Consider the following 17,209-nt stretch of genomic DNA (forward strand, 5'->3'; position numbering starts at 1 on the left):
TATTGGCCCATCATGTTTTTTGTGTTGTTTGCTGCATGTTTTGGTATCATATTACAGCTAGCATATCTGTTAAACTCTTCAAATTTGTAAACAATATTTATGGCATAATGTTACTTACCACAGAAAATAATTTTTAAAAATTCACAACAACATACTTGGAGTTATTTGGTAAAAACCTGTTTTTGTGTTTCTAAATCAAACTTTTTCACAATATTCTCATGCCAATATTTTTATATATAAGAATTTCAAAACTTTGAAAAGTGCATTTTAATGTTTATTGCTCAGCCAGATGTAGGCTACTTCAATTTTAAGTGCCTTACTAATATGCACTTTAAAATTTAATTTCATGATGGTTAAAGCAATAATTCTAATATTTAAAAATACTCTTATCAACCCTATATAGCCTGTTAAATGATATTTAATACATGAATTCTGAGGCCTCTAAAATATCAACATGATCAAAACTTTGCTGAAAAACCTTTTGAATCACAATCTACTACATACCTGCTGTTGTCTGATATGTCAGACTTTTTAGCAAGGTAAAATGTCCACCTTTAGGTCATTGTACATGTGTACTTTGCTGTGAAATCTTAATTATACTGATCTTTGCTAGAAGAATAAAACTAAGCATTTAAATATCATCTAAGATGTATTATTGGCAGATATAGAGACGACTGATATTTATATGCATTTTATCTAAGTATCTTAAAGATCTCATTACTTTACAAGCTATCAGAATTTCATCTTACACATTTTTGCCATATAAATATCAGCATCTGCACCAAATTGTATATATTTGCTCAGTTTGAGCCTCTGAATAAAATCGAGGTGTTTTTTTCCTCCTTGAGCTCCATATTCACACTATATCATACAATTGTCTAAAGGTTAAATAAACTTCCCATTAAAAAAATAAAATAAAATAAAATCTGCCTATTATTTCACATGTAAGGTTTTAAGGAGTCAAAATGTCATGTAAGTGTTGAATTCTGGCTATTATTTCACATGTCAGGCTTTACAGGGTTAAAATGCCATGTAAATTCTGGCTATTATTTCACATGTCAGGCTTTACAGGGTTAAAATGTCGTGCAAGTGTTAAATTCTGGCTATTATTTCACATGTCAGGCTTTACAGGGTTAAAATGTCATGTAAGTGTTCAATTCTGCCTATTATTTCACATGTCAGGCTTTACAGGGTTAAAATGCCATGTAAATTCTAGCTATTATTTCACATGTCAGGCTTTACAGGGTTAAAATGTCGTGCAAGTGTTAAATTCTGGCTATTATTTCACATGTCAGGCTTTACAGGGTTAAAATGTCGTGCAAGTGTTAAATTCTGGCTATTATTTCACATGTCAGGCTTTACAGGGTTAAAATGTCGTGCAAGTGTTAAATTCTGGCTATTATTTCACATGTCAGGCTTTACAGGGTTAAAATGCCATGTAAATTCTAGCTATTATTTCACATGTCAGGCTTTACAGAGTTAAAATGTCGTGCAAGTGTTAAATTCTGGCTATTATTTCACATGTCAGGCTTTACAGGGTTAAAATGTCGTGCAAGTGTTAAATTCTGGCTATTATTTCACATGTCAGGCTTTACAGGGTTAAAATGTCATGTAAGTGTTGAATTCTAGCTATTATTTCACATGTCAGGCTTTACAGGGTTAAAATGTCGTGCAAGTGTTAAATTCTGGCTATTATTTCACATGTCAGGCTTTACAGGGTTAAAATGTCGTGCAAGTGTTAAATTCTGGCTATTATTTCACATGTCAGGCTTTACAGGGTTAAAATGCCATGTAAATTCTAGCTATTATTTCACATGTCAGGCTTTACAGAGTTAAAATGTCGTGCAAGTGTTAAATTCTGGCTATTATTTCACATGTCAGGCTTTACAGGGTTAAAATGTCGTGCAAGTGTTAAATTCTGGCTATTATTTCACATGTCAGGCTTTACAGGGTTAAAATGTCGTGCAAGTGTTAAATTCTGGCTATTTTTTCACATGTCAGGCTTTACAGGGTTAAAATGTCATGTAAGTGTTGAATTCTAGCTATTATTTCACATGTCAGGCTTTACAGGGTTAAAATGTCGTGCAAGTGTTAAATTCTGGCTATTATTTCACATGTCAGGCTTTACAGGGTTAAAATGTCATGTAAGTGTTGAATTCTAGCTATTATTTCACATGTCAGGCTTTACAGGGTTAAAATGTCATTTAATTGTTAAATTCTGGCTATTTTTTCACATGTCAGGCTTTACAGGGTTAAAATGTCATGTAAGTGTTCAATTCTGCCTATTATTTCACATGTCAGGCTTTACAGGGTTAAAATGTCATGTAAGTGTTGAATTCTAGCTATTATTTCACATGTCAGGCTTTACAGGGTTAAAATGTCGTGCAAGTGTTAAATTCTGGCTATTATTTCACATGTCAGGCTTTACAGGGTTAAAATGTCGTGCAAGTGTTAAATTCTGGCTATTATTTCACATGTCAGGCTTTACAGGGTTAAAATGCCATGTAAATTCTAGCTATTATTTCACATGTCAGGCTTTACAGAGTTAAAATGTCGTGCAAGTGTTAAATTCTGGCTATTATTTCACATGTCAGGCTTTACAGGGTTAAAATGTCGTGCAAGTGTTAAATTCTGGCTATTATTTCACATGTCAGGCTTTACAGGGTTAAAATGTCGTGCAAGTGTTAAATTCTGGCTATTTTTTCACATGTCAGGCTTTACAGGGTTAAAATGTCATGTAAGTGTTGAATTCTAGCTATTATTTCACATGTCAGGCTTTACAGGGTTAAAATGTCGTGCAAGTGTTAAATTCTGGCTATTATTTCACATGTCAGGCTTTACAGGGTTAAAATGTCATGTAAGTGTTGAATTCTAGCTATTATTTCACATGTCAGGCTTTACAGGGTTAAAATGTCATTTAATTGTTAAATTCTGGCTATTTTTTCACATGTCAGGCTTTACAGGGTTAAAATGTCATGTAAGTGTTCAATTCTGCCTATTATTTCACATGTCAGGCTTTACAGGGTTAAAATGTCATGTAAGTGTTGAATTCTAGCTATTATTTCACATGTCAGGCTTTACAGGGTTAAAATGTCATTTAATTGTTAAATTCTGGCTATTATTTCACATGTCAGGCTTTACAGAGTTAAAATGTCGTGCAAGTGTTAAATTCTGGCTATTTTTTCACATGTCAGGCTTTACAGGGTTAAAATGTCATGTAAGTGTTCAATTCTGCCTATTATTTCACATGTCAGGCTTTACAGGGTTAAAATGTCATTTAATTGTTAAATTCTGGCTATTATTTCACATGTCAGGCTTTACAGAGTTAAAATGTCGTGCAAGTGTTAAATTCTGGCTATTATTTCACATGTCAGGCTTTACAGGGTTAAAATGTCATGTAAGTGTTGAATTCTAGCTATTATTTCACATGTCAGGCTTTACAGGGTTAAAATGCCATTTAATTGTTCAATTCTGCCTATTATTTCACATGTCAGGCTTTACAGGGTTAAAATGTCGTGCAAGTGTTAAATTCTGGCTATTATTTCACATGTCAGGCTTTACAGGGTTAAAATGTCGTGCAAGTGTTAAATTCTGGCTATTATTTCACATGTCGGGCTTTACAGAGTTAAAATGTCGTGCAAGTGTTAAATTCTGGCTATTATTTCACATGTCAGGCTTTACAGGGTTAAAATGTCATGTAAGTGTTGAATTCTAGCTATTATTTCACATGTCAGGCTTTACAGGGTTAAAATGTCGTGCAAGTGTTAAATTCTGGCTATTATTTCACATGTCAGGCTTTACAGGGTTAAAATGTCGTGCAAGTGTTAAATTCTGGCTATTATTTCACATGTCAGGCTTTACAGGGTTAAAATGCCATGTAAATTCTAGCTATTATTTCACATGTCAGGCTTTACAGAGTTAAAATGTCGTGCAAGTGTTAAATTCTGGCTATTATTTCACATGTCAGGCTTTACAGGGTTAAAATGTCGTGCAAGTGTTAAATTCTGGCTATTATTTCACATGTCAGGCTTTACAGGGTTAAAATGTCGTGCAAGTGTTAAATTCTGGCTATTTTTTCACATGTCAGGCTTTACAGGGTTAAAATGTCATGTAAGTGTTGAATTCTAGCTATTATTTCACATGTCAGGCTTTACAGGGTTAAAATGTCGTGCAAGTGTTAAATTCTGGCTATTATTTCACATGTCAGGCTTTACAGGGTTAAAATGTCATGTAAGTGTTGAATTCTAGCTATTATTTCACATGTCAGGCTTTACAGGGTTAAAATGTCATTTAATTGTTAAATTCTGGCTATTTTTTCACATGTCAGGCTTTACAGGGTTAAAATGTCATGTAAGTGTTCAATTCTGCCTATTATTTCACATGTCAGGCTTTACAGGGTTAAAATGTCATGTAAGTGTTGAATTCTAGCTATTATTTCACATGTCAGGCTTTACAGGGTTAAAATGTCGTGCAAGTGTTAAATTCTGGCTATTATTTCACATGTCAGGCTTTACAGGGTTAAAATGTCGTGCAAGTGTTAAATTCTGGCTATTATTTCACATGTCAGGCTTTACAGGGTTAAAATGCCATGTAAATTCTAGCTATTATTTCACATGTCAGGCTTTACAGAGTTAAAATGTCGTGCAAGTGTTAAATTCTGGCTATTATTTCACATGTCAGGCTTTACAGGGTTAAAATGTCGTGCAAGTGTTAAATTCTGGCTATTATTTCACATGTCAGGCTTTACAGGGTTAAAATGTCGTGCAAGTGTTAAATTCTGGCTATTTTTTCACATGTCAGGCTTTACAGGGTTAAAATGTCATGTAAGTGTTGAATTCTAGCTATTATTTCACATGTCAGGCTTTACAGGGTTAAAATGTCGTGCAAGTGTTAAATTCTGGCTATTATTTCACATGTCAGGCTTTACAGGGTTAAAATGTCATGTAAGTGTTGAATTCTAGCTATTATTTCACATGTCAGGCTTTACAGGGTTAAAATGTCATTTAATTGTTAAATTCTGGCTATTTTTTCACATGTCAGGCTTTACAGGGTTAAAATGTCATGTAAGTGTTCAATTCTGCCTATTATTTCACATGTCAGGCTTTACAGGGTTAAAATGTCATGTAAGTGTTGAATTCTAGCTATTATTTCACATGTCAGGCTTTACAGGGTTAAAATGTCATTTAATTGTTAAATTCTGGCTATTATTTCACATGTCAGGCTTTACAGAGTTAAAATGTCGTGCAAGTGTTAAATTCTGGCTATTTTTTCACATGTCAGGCTTTACAGGGTTAAAATGTCATGTAAGTGTTCAATTCTGCCTATTATTTCACATGTCAGGCTTTACAGGGTTAAAATGTCATTTAATTGTTAAATTCTGGCTATTATTTCACATGTCAGGCTTTACAGAGTTAAAATGTCGTGCAAGTGTTAAATTCTGGCTATTATTTCACATGTCAGGCTTTACAGGGTTAAAATGTCATGTAAGTGTTGAATTCTAGCTATTATTTCACATGTCAGGCTTTACAGGGTTAAAATGCCATTTAATTGTTCAATTCTGCCTATTATTTCACATGTCAGGCTTTACAGGGTTAAAATGTCGTGCAAGTGTTAAATTCTGGCTATTATTTCACATGTCAGGCTTTACAGGGTTAAAATGTCGTGCAAGTGTTAAATTCTGGCTATTATTTCACATGTCGGGCTTTACAGAGTTAAAATGTCGTGCAAGTGTTAAATTCTGGCTATTATTTCACATGTCAGGCTTTACAGGGTTAAAATGTCATGTAAGTGTTAAATTCTGGCTATTATTTCACATGTCAGGCTTTACAGAGTTAAAATGTCGTGCAAGTGTTAAATTCTGGCTATTATTTCACATGTCAGGCTTTACAGGGTTAAAATGTCATGTAAGTGTTGAATTCTAGCTATTATTTCACATGTCAGGCTTTACAGGGTTAAAATGCCATTTAATTGTTCAATTCTGGCTATTATTTCACATGTCAGGCTTTACAGGGTTAAAATGTTGTGCAAGTGTTAAATTCTGGCTATTATTTCACATGTCAGGCTTTACAGGGTTATGTAAGTGTAAATGTCATGTAAGTGTTTCAGTGGAACTAAATAGTAGTCCAATTTTTGCAAATTCAGAATTATAGACCTTCATAATGTGATTGTAGCTTGATTTTAATTGTGCATGTACTGTAGACTACACATACTGTTTTTTTTGTTTTTGTTTTTGTTTGGTTTGTTTTTTGAGGGACGAGTTGAAATTATGTTCATCAACATTATGGAACAAGTGCTATGAGTTCTAATAAAACCAGACATTGCAGTAAATAAAACCCACGATGCCCTGCATTCACCTTGAAACCCGACTCCTGCAGATAACAATTGCCTAATCGCATCCTTTCACCCCTCTTATTCCACCTTGAGAAACACCTGTTGCTCCATATCCTGTGCTGACTTTGTTTATCATAACACGTCTGGTGTACGTGATCATTCCTCCGGGAGTGTGAATTATATACCTGTGTTATATCTAGTGGTTTCACATGTTGAAACCTGAACCAGTATTTAAAATATTTGTATTGTTGTTTCAATATTATGAAATGTGTGATTCACTGAAGCCTAACAGATAAGAGTCTCATCTAGTGTCATGATTCACATCATGGAAATGTGGCCAGGAAACTAACAAAGCAAGTGTAAACTTGACAGTTCATATCGAATCATGCAATCAACGCTCATCATACTGGTTACTGGTAGAGTAACGTAACAATATGGAAAGATGTGGCCACATAGTGAAATTTTGCTGGCAAAAAAGGTCCATTCTCTTTTGTCAATAGTAGTGTAGGGATGTATGAAGCTCAGCTCACACAGAAGTCACACAGAACCGAGCAGCTTTCTGTTGGTAAGTGACCAACTTGAATGATTGTGAAAATTCACTGATCAACATTAAATGTGACCGCACCTTGAAGTCACCATGAAATCAAAATTGACCATTCTTGTTTTTTATGGAACACTGCAGTATCTATTATAATTGATTTCTTCAAATCAATTAATACTATTGACAAGTAAATTCATGTGTTTCATAATCTTTAATCAAAATAACCCCCCAACACCACCCCCCCCTCCCCTGATGACGAGGGCGGGGCAATCTGTCACTCACACGAGATCCACCAATAGCAAACCACGACCATCCAATCAATTCCCCACAGACAAAATCAAGCCCCGCCCTACATTTGTTCTCGTTACAGAAGCTGTTTCACTCGGATATACGCTACAATATGGAAGAAAAGACTATTGCAACTTCTGTTTCATGCAACTTTAAGTCACATTCTGGTGTTTTATAATGTAGAAAGAAATGATTTGTCACTTATGTTCACCCCCCCCCCCAAAAAAAGGGAAGTTCTGTCATCATTTACTCATCCTTATGTTGGACTTTATTCTGTGGAACATAAAGAAGATATTTTGAATTCCAAATAAAGAAATTTCATTTAAACTGTCGTTGTCTTTAATTTAATGAAAGTCAATGGGGTCCAAAACAACAAAAACAAAAAACAAACAAAATATCTTTTGTGTACTGAAGAAGAAATAAAGTCACACATGTATGGAAAGACGTAAATTTCAGAAGCTTCAGTTTTTTTCGAATCACTTTAAAGGACATATAAATAGAAATCGATAAGTATCGCAGTTGAACTTTTATCAGTATCACTTTACCACACCCAGAGTTCACTGACGTCAGTTAATGAAATTCTTGTTAAAGTGGGGGTTTTTGAACACTCTCGACTTTTTGGCCTCTGCCACAGCTTCCGATTTCACACTTGCCTTCCTTTAAGTGACAGGAAGCCGCACTGTCCATCATCAGTTCTGGCATAAGTCATAGAAAACTGTTCATCCGTTTCCTCAAAACTAGGTCACAATCCAGCTATTGGCTAATGCATTGTGTAAATACTGGAATGAATAGTGTAGTCTGATGTTATGAGGCACAGGAAGTCCACACATCGACCACTTATCAGGAAGCAAACTAGACATCTGTTAACTTGCATAAAGTCATAAGGCAACCTCAGGAATATAATTGCTTCAGCTCTTCCAAAAGTATCTACAACAGTGATTCCCAAACAGAGTACATGGAAAGATTTTGATTTTGATCAAACAGCTATCAAACTAAATGCAAAAATGAGATTCTGTGCCTCACTCTGAGAGGAAGTCTGTTTCAGTTCAAAAAGGGACTATTATGATAGTGTTACTGATGACGCTAATGATATCCAGCATGAGTTTGCATGAACACATTTCCGGTTTGGTGTTGATGAAGAGCTGCTTGATTTTCACTGATGGTTTTTTGAGACAAAAGAGGTTTGGAAACACTGATGTCGGGTGTTTCGTCTTTCTCTGACACCCACAGATTCACTTGAAGTCAGGGCAGCGGGAGAGCAGACGACAGCGGCAGCGTTTCAAAGAGCTGCACAGCAGTGCGCTTCTGCCACATTTAAGCACTGTCATTATTATGCATTTCCATCCTAAAAAACCAAGTCAGACATGTCATATCCAGAGTCTCATCTCATTTATCTCTGTAATGTTTTCAGCTCAATGCTTTCCCCCCAAAATACCCCCAGAATCTATATTTTTGTTCACTTCAATGTGGTTTTACACAGCAACATGGCTTTTTATGGCTTTTTTTAGGCACAGACACCTGCTCCACTAAAAGTGGTAATCTGCAATTGTCTCTTTAAAGAGCATTTTTATCTGATATAATGCACATATATGCATTATATCAGATCAGATATGCATATTCATATGCATGTATATGTATATATATATATATATATATATATATATATATACCGATCAGGCATAACTCTATGAGCACTGACAGGTGAAGTGAATATCTGATTATCTCTTCATCACGGCACTTGTTTAGTGTGTGGGATATGGCAGCAAGTGAACATTTTGTCATCAAAGTTGATGTGTTAGAAGCAGGAAAAATGGGCAAGCGTAAGGATTTGAGCGAGTTTGACAAGGACCAAATTGTGATGGCTAGACGACTGGGTCAGAGCATCTCCAAAACTGCAGCTCTTGTGGGGTGTTCCCGGTCTGCAGTCAGTATCTTTCAAAAGTGGTCCAAGGAAGGAACAGTGGTGAACCGGCGACAGGGTCATGGGCGGCCAAGGCTCATTAATGGCTGGCCCGTGTGGTCCGATCCAACAGACGAGCTCCTGTAGCTCAAACTGCTCAAGAAGTTAATGCTGGTTCTGATAGAAAGGTGTCAGAATACACAGTGCCTCAGTTTGTTGCGTATGGAGCTGCATAGCTGCTGACCAGTCAGGGTGAACATGCTGACCCCTGTCCACCACCGAAAGAGCCAACAGTGACACGTGAGCCTCAGAACTGGACCACGGAGCAATGGAAGAAGGTGGCCTGGTCTGAGGAATCACGTTTTCTTCTACATCATGTGGATGGCCGGGTGCGTGTGCATCTCTTACCTGGGGAACACATGACACCAGGATGCACTATGGGAAGAAGGCAAGCCGGCGGAGGCAGTGTGATGCTTTGGACAATGTTCTCCTGGGAAACCTTGGGTCCTGCCATCCATGTGGATGTTACTTTGACACGTACCACCTACCTAAGCATTGTTGCAGACCATGTACACCCTTTCATGGAAACGGTATTCCCTGGTGGCTGTGGCCTCTTTCAGCAGGATAATGCTCCTGCCACAAAGCAAAAATGGTTCAGGAATGGTTTGAGGAGCACAACAATGAGTTTGAGGTGTTGACTTGGCCTCCAAATTCCCCAGTAACTAACAAGCTAGCTTTGAAAGCATGAGATCTCACCCTCCCTTCAGAAGTCTCTCCAAGGCCACGCTGAGTGTTGCCAACTTTGCAATTTTGTTGTTAGATTTAACAACTTATCAGACTACCCAAGCAACTTTTCTTTTCCATAAAGGACCAAGCAACAAATTTATTTGGCAACTTTTAACAGCTTTTGAAAAGTGACTCAAAACAATAAAAAAGGCACGTATTTTCATCTAAATTACACAAAAAGAGGAAACCACTAAACAGCGAGCCAGCCAAGCAGCACATCAGCCTGGAGAGAGCTGAAGAAAGTGTCTAACAGGACACACTTCATATGTGAATTAAGATGATAGTTTAGGGTGACCAGACGTAGCAGTCTGTCCGTCAGGTGAGAATAGCCTAATCAAAGGTAGCCAATCTCATCATAGTATATTTTGGAGAACAAAAGTACCATCCAATCATAATTCGTTATCGACAAACTTGCAGTTAGTGAAGGCGGGATATTAGATACTAGAGAGCGCAGAGGAGATGAAATCCATCCTGTCCCAAGAGAAATCCTTTGATAGTTGCAATTGTTAAATAATAATTGTTCATTTATGATACAGCATGTTATTAGCTTCTACCTATAATTGTTGTTTAGTTAGGTACACTGTAAGAAAAACATTGTAGAAAAAAAATATTTTTTATGAACAAATCTAAATATAAACATATTTCAAATCATATTTTTTTATGTTTCCTACATGATAATGCAGTTTCGCGTCATGGTTACGCAATGGCATCATCACGCAATTAGCAGCTTTTAGTAACAAATCGACCCGCCTTTAGCAACTTCCCCTCAAAATTATTTGGCAGCACTGGCCACGCCTCCTCCAAAACACATGAACGCACACAGCCAGAGCAGAGTCTGCAAAGCGTCACGAGAGACGGCTTCAACGGGTTGAAGGTCCAAATGTCAGTTTCAGTGCAGCTTCAAAGAGCTCTACATGATCCCAGACAAGGAATCTAAGGAGTCTAATCTAGAGAAACCATCGCTCATTTTCTAAAAATAATAAACATTATATACTTTTAAACCACAAATGCTCATCTTGCACTGCTCTGAGATGCACCACGCATGATGTAATCATGTTGGAAAGGTTACGTGTGACATAGGTGATATTACGGTAATTTTTTTTTGGTTCAGGAAGAGCCTTGGTGCAGCGCTTGGTGACTGTGGGCCTGTCCAAAAACTCACACTCGCGGTCTTTGCACTTGACCACTTGTACTTACATGACATATTTCCTGTATTGTTCAAGTGGGCGTGAAGACTGCAAGTGTGTGTAGAACTTTTGATTACCCGATGGGACACACTTTTAGTGTTGTAAAACTGTGTTTACTGAGCTTTATTTTGATTTTCAATCATTTGCATTTTAAAATGAACTTATACATGTCTGTTCAGTAGTCCCGATGTAACAGACACAATAAGTGATGAAAAGCAGTTGTAAATGTCGTACAAATTATACATACTTATCTTTGCATCAGTACAATATGCAAAACACTATGTTTTACTACCGAATAATATGTAACATCTAATTAATTGAACTTACAGTGGAATGTTTCCCTCGACATCTCACAATTTCAGGGCACGTGAGTTCCTAAACATGATGCATGATGGGATACGCTAAGCTTCGAAAACCCATCCATATTGGGTTTAGTGTGCATTAATAACACTGAGCTTTGGATACACTTGCTTCCTGTTGTGTGCACACAGAGGCCAAGACCACAAGTGTGGGTATTTGGACAGGCTCTGTGCATCTACAACTTACAACAGACTGAATGCATTTTTGAATGAACATTTTTTTTTTTTGTCCTGAGACTTCCACAGAAGATATATTTTTTAATATTTAGACCACTTCTATTATTGATTGCTGTCAAGATGTAAAGAGAGAGTCAACCAGTATAACAAAAAGAGTTAACGAAAAACATTCCTTGCCTTACCTTTGATTTAGGGACTGTTTAAACCACAGTTTTCAACTAAAAACAGAAAACGTTTTATGCATTTTGGCCGTTCATTTACATGACAATGGCATTTTGGAGGCCTTAATACGTGAACTTTTGAAAAAAGTTGTTGATTATGATTTCACTTTTTTAACTTTAGTTAGTGTGTAATGTTGTTGGTTGAGCATAAACAACATCTGCAAAGTTACGACGCTCAAAGTTCAATGCAAAGGGAGATATTTTCTTTTACAGAAATCGCTTTTTAAGGACTACAACAAGCTTCTTCCTGGGTTGGTGACATCACTAACCCTAAAATTTACATAAACCCCGAGAACATGCAACAAATTGGGTGAGGCCATGTTGGGCTGCTTTAGAGACAATCCTCATTTTGTCTGCGTGAGATTCTCCTGCTTTGTTGCTGTTGAGCTGTTAAAGCTCCGCCCTCTTCTGGAAAGGGGCCGGGAGCAGCAGCTCATTTGCATTTAAAGGGACACACACAAAAAATGGCATTTTTTTTTTTCAAATGAGGCAAATTTGACAAGCTATAATAAATGATCTGTGGGGTATTTTGAACTGACTCTATACTTTTGGCCCTATTGACTTAAATTCTTTTAAAATCTAAAGAAAATCTCTTAAAAGTCTCTTAAATTCTTTTCACACTGCAATGGAAATGCTCATAGATTTTACAGTTCAACAAGCATACATGGGTGTGTTATTAATTTTATGCATCATTTCCTCTGCTTTTCAATTCCAAATATATTATTCTTGCTTATAGCTACTAATCAGTTAAGAAAAAAGTGAGTCAGTTTGGCACTTCTGCATTTGAGGCATTGTTTGGCAAAGTTTCAAACCACACTGATGTCTGCTACGTGCCGAAAGACAGGTCTGACATGGCAGTGTTGGTAATTTTCTCTCTTCCTCTGCCTCTCTTTGTAAAGGAAGCTCAAGCATGAAGAATGAAAGTCTAATGAGGTTAAACATCGCGCTCGCTGGTTTGTTTTGTGGGTAATCGCCCCGAGGAGTTTTCATGCTTTTGTCCTAAGGCACATTTATGTTAATTTCACTGAATTTCAAACAGAAATATCATCACTGTCTTTCAAGATTTGTTGGAAGCATTGAGAATAGCATTAGTGCCACTCATAGTTATGTAAAGTAAATGAGCCCTATTAAGACTACTAATACTAATACTACCTAATGTTTTTTTTTGTTGTTTTTTTGTAAACTTACGGAAATCCATCCACTCAAAATAAAATAATCCACTATTTCTTGAACTGACATCTCCATTTTCCAGATTACTACTATTTGTTCTTGCGTATTTGTGATGTTGTTGTATTGTATGCAATATATATTTTGGTGTATTGCATGTATATCTTGTAAATATAATGTGTTGCATAGTGTGTGAATGTTGGGAGCAAAGAAATGCAAACAAATATTCCCTGTGAGAGTAATTTACTTATAAAATTTCAAACAGTGATGTTTTGTGTTGTGATATTTTAAGATTAAAAAATGAAGGGGAAAAAGGTCACATGACCTACTTATTTTCCTTATACATACATATAAATATTAACCTAAAATCTTCTTTTTCCCCCTCATAAATTCATGTCCCTGATATCAGTCAAATATCCAAATAAGTTTGCCCTGGGATTTAGTCTCCTATACTCTTGAGCCCACAGATCAGGTCATAAATAGCTGGTTAAGTCCCGTCCGGTCTTTGTAAAGCTCGTTGGCTTGAGTTTGGAGGAGGGATCAAGCGTCTATAAAAGACGAAGTGACGCAAGATTTCACACACCGCTTCCTGAGGTTCAGCTGAGCAGGTAGTCAGAGACATCACACACACACATATGTCCTTTAATGCTGCAAAAAAAAAGTTTCAGAAATAATGCAATAATCAAAACGAAAACACAGTAAGGTTTTGATTTTACTGTTTTAGAAAAATGCATGTGACATTTATTATTTTACCAACTTGTGTTAAAACCACTTATGCGTATGTTTTTACAGCATCGGCTCAGTGTGACTGCTTTGGGGGAAAGGAATTTTGAAGGAGGATTTCACTGTTAGACTGCGGAAGATGACTTGTGCAAAGTAAGTTATTGTCTTGTTTACGGCAAAATACTAAATCCAGGCATCCCAGTCCTGGAAAACCTAGAAATATTGGGGGAATTTAAAAAAATCTTGATTGTTCCAGGACTGGACAAGTAATGGAAAGTAATAAATATGGCCAACGAATGTCATGGGAATTTCTGTAGTCAATATTTTTCAAATATAAAATATTTCTTCAACTTGAAATTATTGTTTATGAGTGCGCTCAAAAAAAAATTAAGCCTTTTTAAGCATTTCAATTAATATTAAAATTTAATGAAATTGAATTGAACAATCCTTAAATCAATTATTCAATTAAAATGAGTGTGTAGTGTGTGTGTAAATACTATAATGTTTTTGAACCATACTATAGTAAAGTACTTGAATTAATTTGTTGTAAAAATTCAAGTTTTTGTGGTAATATAACAACTATAGCAATATAAACAAGTCACCCAATACTGACTAAGACTTCTACAACTATAATGCATATTATACTACAATAGTTTTTACTACAGTAAACTGTAGTGTAAAGTATACTACAGTATTCATTACAGTTTATCAGTTCATTATACAGTATGCTGTAGCATTCATTAACAGTGTTGTAAATAATACAATATACTAGCAACAATTTACTATAGTATGGTTCAAAAACACTATAGTATTCATGTGGAAAATTCATTGGTAAAGGAAATGATTCAAAAGTAAAGTGCAAATCCTCATTTTATCCCTTTGTTCCCTCTCCAGTGTGATGTCGCGGTTTGGCCCTCCTGTCTCCATGAGGTCGGTGGACGTGGGCTTCCGGTGCAGAGGCTCTCCACACATCAACCACCTGTCTTCTCCCAAACCCCTGCGGCCCTGCATCTCGCATCAGCCGGTGTTCGAGTACAGACACTCCCCTTCAAAGGGCCTCATCAAGAGCGGCCGCGGGGAGAAACGCGTCGCGTTCGCGGACGCCAAAGGGCTTTCACTCATCACAGTGCGCCTCTTCTCCGAGAAGGAGGACAAAATCCCGCGCGAGCCGCTGAAAATACCCCGACTGAAGAAGCTGAGTTGCGCAACAGAGCCTGCTAATAAGACTTTGAGGTTGAGTGTGGGGTTCGAGCAGCCCTGCAGAGATTTCCAGGCGTTCAGAAGTCGGCTTCAGGATCACATGGTGCTGTTGGAGAGCTGTGACGTCAGTAAACGCTGCATTCTGGGCACCGTGCGCGTCAAGAACGTCTGCTTCGAGAAAGTGGTACACATCCGGATTACTTTCGATACCTGGCGCAGTTACCTGGACGTACCGTGTACGTACCTGGATCAGTGTTACGGGGAACCTGGAACTGACGTGTTTGAGTTTAACATCAGCGTTCCTGAACGAATAGACCCGCGCGAGCGCATCGAGTTCTGCGTGTCTTACTTACCGGCCGCGCTCGGTGCCACTGAATGGGACAATAATAATGGCAATAACTACTGTATTAATGTGTGTGGCGCTGAATCTGCTGCTGTCCAATGACAGCTTCACTGTGTTCGCATTCAGACAGAACCAACTTTGCACTTTGTCTCCTGCGCTGACCTATGGCAAGCCGTTTTAGCTTATATTGTTTCCAGCGTCACTCATTGCATTTTTACTAGTAAGAATTCAATTGTAGAGCTCTGTAATTAACAATGAATGTAAATAAATGGAGACATATGACTAGTAAAAATGAATTTGAAGAGCTCTCTAATTGCAATTGTTACTAGTAAGAATGCAATTACGCAGAGTAACGCTGCACAATGCAAGTTAAAATGGCTTGCCATACTGACCCGTTTAGCACAGAACTGACTGAAACGCTGTGCCATGATCACTGTTCACAGTGTTTCAAGAAATTATTTTTTAAAAAATGTGATGCTTGTAATATTGGGTATATTAACAAATGTTTATAAATATATTGTGGAAATGTTTATTAAAGCTTTGCATATTGTGGATAATGTATTTTTATGGGAAATGTTTATATCAAGCAAATTTAAAATGAATATATTTTGTAAGATTAAGCACTAAAACCCTTTCATACTGTGGATTATTTAAAGTTTTTATAGTATTTTATTATATAAATAAAGTGTTTAAGTAATATTCACCATTGGTCATTATTTATTTGTATGTTTCCTTTCTGTTATATTTATTTCAAGATTTCTGCAACCTGGAATTTTTTTTTTTTTTCTTTTTCTGAGATAAACTATTTTTATTCTGTTTGAGGTATCTAATTGGGTTGCAACTAAAACATCATTTAATTTGGGACGCTACCTAGTATTCCTCAAGGAGGTGCGATCAAATCCCAGGACGTTTTTGGTTTGGTCACTAAGTATAATCCATTTTAATCTATTATTACCAAGGATTGGTACCTGACATAGGCCTTTGGATTGACGTATGAGAACCCTTTATCAGAAAAAGATGTTATTTATGCATGTTGAGAGCTTGTAAGATGTTAAATGCCTAAAGAAATCATCCCTGCTGGCGGTGAAATCGAGAGGTTGTGTTGTAACTGATCTCATTCATGTGAGATTTTCAATGGTGCAGATAAATCCTGCTCTTATCAGCAGACAGACAGACAGAGAGAGAGATCAGTGTTTGTTCAGACTGATTATAAATGGCCTTTTCATAATCAGTCTTGATCAGATTATGTATTACATGCAGACGCTGGCCACTCTCACTTATCAAAATATTCCACATTAGTGATTTGATGGCACACATTTTGGAATATAAACTGACATAACTTGGATATTATTTTGAAAACAAAATATAGCTTTAATATTTCATGAACAATTTCAAGCTGTTTTCCATCCATTTTTTGTTTGCAGCATTTGATATGCTTTATTCAATTTATGGAGCTTGAATGAGCCCAGGCTTTCTCACTTGCACCCAACAACTGAAAAGTCATGCTATTTGACTCTGAAGCAAAGATATGTGAATGTACCACATTTTAGTTAGCTTTTTTAATATCTTATGCACCATAATGACAAAACTGTCCTTGTTGAGAGCTGAACTGAAATACATTCATTCTCACACAGAAAATCTGCAAAAGTAACATGCAGAAAGTCTCAGAAGCATTTTATTTTTTTGTTAAAGCGTTCTGTACAATTAATTCAACATTTATATTTATATTTCAACGGACACAAAGACTCATGAGATTCACATTGATTACAGGTGATTTTAGACTCTGATACCCCAAATAACTTGATATAAAAATAAAGAGAATCACTTACACAATTAAGTCATGTTTACATTAAATATGATTTACACATGATTAGTCTTAGGGAAGTGGATTTATATGAACATGAAGAGACTCATACAAGTTATCATATGGCTTCAGAAGACTTTCAATATATCACACTTGTCACATGGAGCACTTTTCTGGTGCTTT

General features: G+C 36.5%; 1 protein-coding gene across 1 annotated transcript; it reads left to right on the forward strand.

Annotated features, from left to right (window-relative positions):
- Nucleotides 1-13,431: 13,431 nt before the first annotated feature.
- On the forward strand, nt 13,432-15,925 carry ppp1r3c2b (protein phosphatase 1 regulatory subunit 3C2, duplicate b). The gene is made up of 3 exons (XM_048210998.1): nt 13,432-13,564; nt 13,749-13,832; nt 14,574-15,925. The coding sequence occupies exons 2-3, from the start codon at nt 13,819-13,821 to the stop codon at nt 15,322-15,324; spliced, it is 765 nt and encodes a 254-aa protein (XP_048066955.1). The 5' UTR covers nt 13,432-13,564; nt 13,749-13,818; the 3' UTR covers nt 15,325-15,925.
- Nucleotides 15,926-17,209: the final 1,284 nt, after the last annotated feature.

The sequence above is a fragment of the Megalobrama amblycephala genome, linkage group LG12 (assembly GCF_018812025.1).
Source record: "Megalobrama amblycephala isolate DHTTF-2021 linkage group LG12, ASM1881202v1, whole genome shotgun sequence".
Taxonomy (NCBI): domain Eukaryota; kingdom Metazoa; phylum Chordata; class Actinopteri; order Cypriniformes; family Xenocyprididae; genus Megalobrama; species Megalobrama amblycephala.